At 41.5% G+C, this 4,466-nt stretch overlaps 1 protein-coding gene across 1 annotated transcript in view; it reads right to left on the bottom strand.

Moving 5' to 3' along the window:
* Positions 1-3,663, bottom strand: part of LOC130111532 (low choriolytic enzyme-like) — a 31,337-nt gene extending 27,674 nt beyond the window's left edge. The window contains exons 1-3 of the mRNA XM_056278754.1: positions 3,595-3,663; positions 487-520; positions 326-391 (exon numbers count right to left, since the gene is read on the bottom strand). Of these exons, the coding sequence (XP_056134729.1) occupies positions 326-391; positions 487-520; positions 3,595-3,663 (169 nt within the window). The remainder of the gene's footprint in view (positions 1-325; positions 392-486; positions 521-3,594) is intronic.
* Between the last annotated feature and the right edge of the window lie 803 nt (positions 3,664-4,466).

The raw sequence follows: 4,466 nt of genomic DNA, 5'->3' as shown, positions 1-4,466 counted from the left end.
CTTGAGAAGCACAATCTGCTGACCGATAGCCGGTACGGGTTTTGACCAAACAGATCCACATCTCTGGCGCTCATTGAATTAATTGAAGAAATAACTAATTGCATTGGGTCGAAGCACAGGAAGTTGTGTTGCTGTAAAGCCCCCGAGGCACATTTGTGATACTGGGGGCTACACGGATAAAGCCACTTGACTGGTCTTCTAGTCCTGCCGAGTGAAGCAGCCGTGAGTGGACCAGCTTGTGTGCAGCACTTGTGTGTGTTAAGAAGCTCACCGAGCTGCCGTGAACCGTCTGAACAAGCTGTGCAGTCGAGCGACACAAACGTACCGACATTCACATTGGCTCTCTCAATCAGCGTGGAAACGGAGAAGTCGTCATCCTCAACAGTGTTTTCTGCAAAACACAAACGAGTGTGTATTTGTCATGGTGATGCAATACACCAATGTCAGCATATGACCTGTGATGGATAAGAAGTGTGTACTGTCTACCTGAGTGGTCTTCGGTGCTCTTCTCATACGATGCCTGCAGTCACAGAAAAGACCCGGAAAAGAGATTTGATATATACATATACAATATATTCAGATGATACACATCCACCCAGCCATCCACCCAGCCATCCATCCATCCAGCCATCCATCCATCCATCCAGCCATTATCCGAACCGCTTATCTTGCTCTCAGGGCCGCGGGGATGCTGGAGCCTATCAATATAATCCCAGCAGTCATTGGGCGGCAGGCGGGGAGACACCCTGGACAGGCTGCCAGGCCACCACACAGGGCCCACACCCACACCCACACCCACACCCACAACCACGCCCACACCCACAACCACACACACACACACACACACACACGCCCACAGGGACAACTTAGTATGGCAGAGCCACCTGACCTACATGTCTTTGGACTGTGGGAGGAAACCGGAGCCCCCGGAGGAAACCCACACAGACACAGGGAGAACATGCAAACTCCACACAGAGGACGACCCGGGACCACCCCCAAGGTTGGACTACCCCGGGACTCGAACCCAGGACCTTCTTGCTGTGAGGCCACCGCACTAACTACTGTGCCACCACGCCACCCTATGTATGTATGTGTGTGTGTGTGTGTGTGTGTGTGTGTGTGTGTGTGTGTGTGTGTGTGTGTGTGTATACATATATGTATATATACATATATGTGTATATATGTATATACACACACACACATATATGTAGTATGTACCACAGACCTTCTTGCTGAGGGGTCCACGCTAACCACTGTGCTGCCATATATATATATATATATATATATGTGTGTGTGTGTGTGTGTGTGTGTGTGTGTGTGTGTGTGTGTGTGTGTGTGTGCGTGTGTGTATACATATATGTATATATATAAATATGTGTATATATGTATATACACACACACACATATATGTAGTATGTACCACAGACCTTGCTGAGGGGTCCACGCTAACCACTGTGCTGCCATATATATATATATATATATATATATATGTGTGTGTGTGTGTGTGTGTGTATGTATGTATGTGTATGTGGACATAAATGTATATGTGTGTATATACACACATATGTATATATACATGTGTGTATATGTATATAGACGTATAAATACATATATACACATATATGTATATATATACATATGTATATGTGCGTACATAAATGTATATGTGTGTATATACATATATGTTTATATACATGTGTGTATATGTATATAGACACATATAAATACATATATACGCATATATGTATGTGTGTATATACACGCATATATACACACATGTATATATACATATGTGTAATTATACACATATACATTTTTATATACACACAAATGTATATATATATATACATTGACAAATTTGAGCTATAAAAATATACATACATACATATTGTAGCGAAGAGGTTAACCCGTTAGAATTGTGCCCTCCTGTTTTACCCATCAGGCACTGCGTTCAGATTGTCAGTTGTTATTAAATGTTTTGTGAGTGTTTTTTGTGGTTTTATGCGTTTATGTGATTTCTGTTTGGCGTGGTGTAATTGTAGTTGTCGTTCTGTTGTGTTGTGTAACTTTGGTACTGAAACCCTGATCAGCTTTGTTGTGCGTGCAGACAAGACCATGTATTGTATCTCTGCGTGACTTCTCTGAAGGAGACTCGCTACTTCCACGTTGGCCACGCTCGTGTCAGAAGTGGGAGGGCGAGCTCGTGAGGTCATCGGACGCGCGTGCGCCTAGAGGCGTGAGGGAGGTGATATGCTGTAGCGCGGGGATGGGAGGGGGGGAGTAGTGTAACGTGCATGGGTAAGGTGCGCGGGTAAGTAGACACGTTGGTCCGTGACTAACGGGTCGGAGCCTCTAGTCGGCTGGTTAACGTTGTCGCTTGCGATGCTGGAAATATTGGTTCGCGTCCCGGCTGTGGCGGGTCCCGGGCTGCCCCCCCCCCCGCTATATACACACATAGCGTTTTTTTTCCCGTAACCATCAATGGTGTTGAGTGCTCGACTAATGAGGCGCGGAATATCAACACGCACACTCATTAGCTAAACTAAACTCATTAGCAGCTGATGAGTGCGAGACACACGAAACAGGCCTGTACTGCAATGTATCAAAATCTTTTTTCCTGTATCCGTGTTGATATATACACATATATACATGTACATATATACATATAAGTATACACACACACACATACACACATACACACATACATACATATAAATATACATATACATACATACACATATACACACATACATATATACATATAAGTATACATACACATATGCACACACACATATATATACGTATACATACATATATGTGTTTATACACACACACACATATATATATATATACGTATATGTATGTGCATATACATAAACATATCTGTATATACACACACAAATGTGTGTATATATATAAGTTTGAACTATAAAAATATATACATATACACACACATATACGTATGCATACATATACACGCACATATATACATATGTACATATATGTATACATACACATATATACATAAATACACACATGCATATATACGTATACATACATATACAAACATATATACACGCATATGTATATATGTGTGTGTATATTATACATATCTGTGTTTATACATATGTGTATATATGTATACACACATATATACACAAAAATATATATAAATAACTTTGAACTATAAAAATATATACATTTACACACACACACACACACACACACACGTACGTACGTACGTATGTACGTATGTATGTATGTATGTATGTACGTACGTACGTACATACATACATACATACATACGTACATACATACATATGTACATACATGCATATGTAAATGTGTGTCTGTATATATATTATACATATCTGTGTTTATACATATGTGTGTGTATATACATACACATATATGTATATACACACACAAATGTGTGTATATATATGTGTATAACTTTGAACTGTAAAAATATATACATATACACACATATACATATATACATACAAGTATATATACATACACACATATAAACATACATGTGTGTGTGTGTGTGTGTGTGTGTGTGTGTGTGTGTGTGTGTGTGTAAATACTTACCTGTATAGTATAGCAGTGCACAGAGTAAACAAGAACAAGAAGGCCAACAAAGTCAAGGACAGAACTCATGGTTGGATGAAGCACCAGAGATCTTGACCAGACAATGGCTGGAAAGGGTTGGATGTTCATGTATATTTATACCAGCTGCTTTTCTTCCAAATATGGCGTCGTTCACAAGAGAGCGAGGCATTAGCCCATTCCTCACAGCTGTGACAGTTATTGCTCAAACAGCGACGTCTTGGGTGATTGTGTGACTCAAGACGTCTTCTTTTGATGGCCTTTTTTTCACAAAACAGTATAGAAATGTCTATTATATCTGGAATTACATCCCAGTCATGTAGCCGACGCTTTTATCCAAAGCGACTTACAATAAGTGCATCATGTAACGTAGGAGATCAGGAGAACTACTGGTCATCAGAGGTCATAAGTGCATCTAAACAAGCATCTAAGAGCAACACCAGTGCTACAGTAAAAGCGCAAGAAAGAGATTGGTTTTTTTAATGAGTGAATACAATAAGTGCTAAGAACAAGTACCAGGGTAGTAGTTCTTGAAGAGGTGAGTTTTCAACCTGTGCTGAAAGATGGAAAGGGACTCCGCTGTCCTGACATCAGTGGGGAGTTCAGTCCACCACTGTGGGGCCAGGACAGAACCAGGCAACCCGAGGCAGCAGAGCCAAGTGGTGGGGCGGGGGTGTAGGGCTTGACCATGGCCTGGAGATAGGAAGGAGCTGCTCCTTTCACTGCCCTGTAGGTCAGCACCAGAGTCTTAAACTGGATGGGAGCAGCTCCTGGGAGCCAGTGTAGGGACATGAGAAGGGGAGGTGTGTGGGAGAACTCAGGGTGGTTGAACACCAGACGAGCTGCAGCTTTGT

This window comes from Lampris incognitus, chromosome 4, assembly GCF_029633865.1.
Source record: "Lampris incognitus isolate fLamInc1 chromosome 4, fLamInc1.hap2, whole genome shotgun sequence".
NCBI classification, from domain to species: domain Eukaryota; kingdom Metazoa; phylum Chordata; class Actinopteri; order Lampriformes; family Lampridae; genus Lampris; species Lampris incognitus.
The sequence above is the reverse complement of the archived record's forward strand: the minus strand, read 5'-3'. Positions and strand labels throughout refer to the sequence as shown.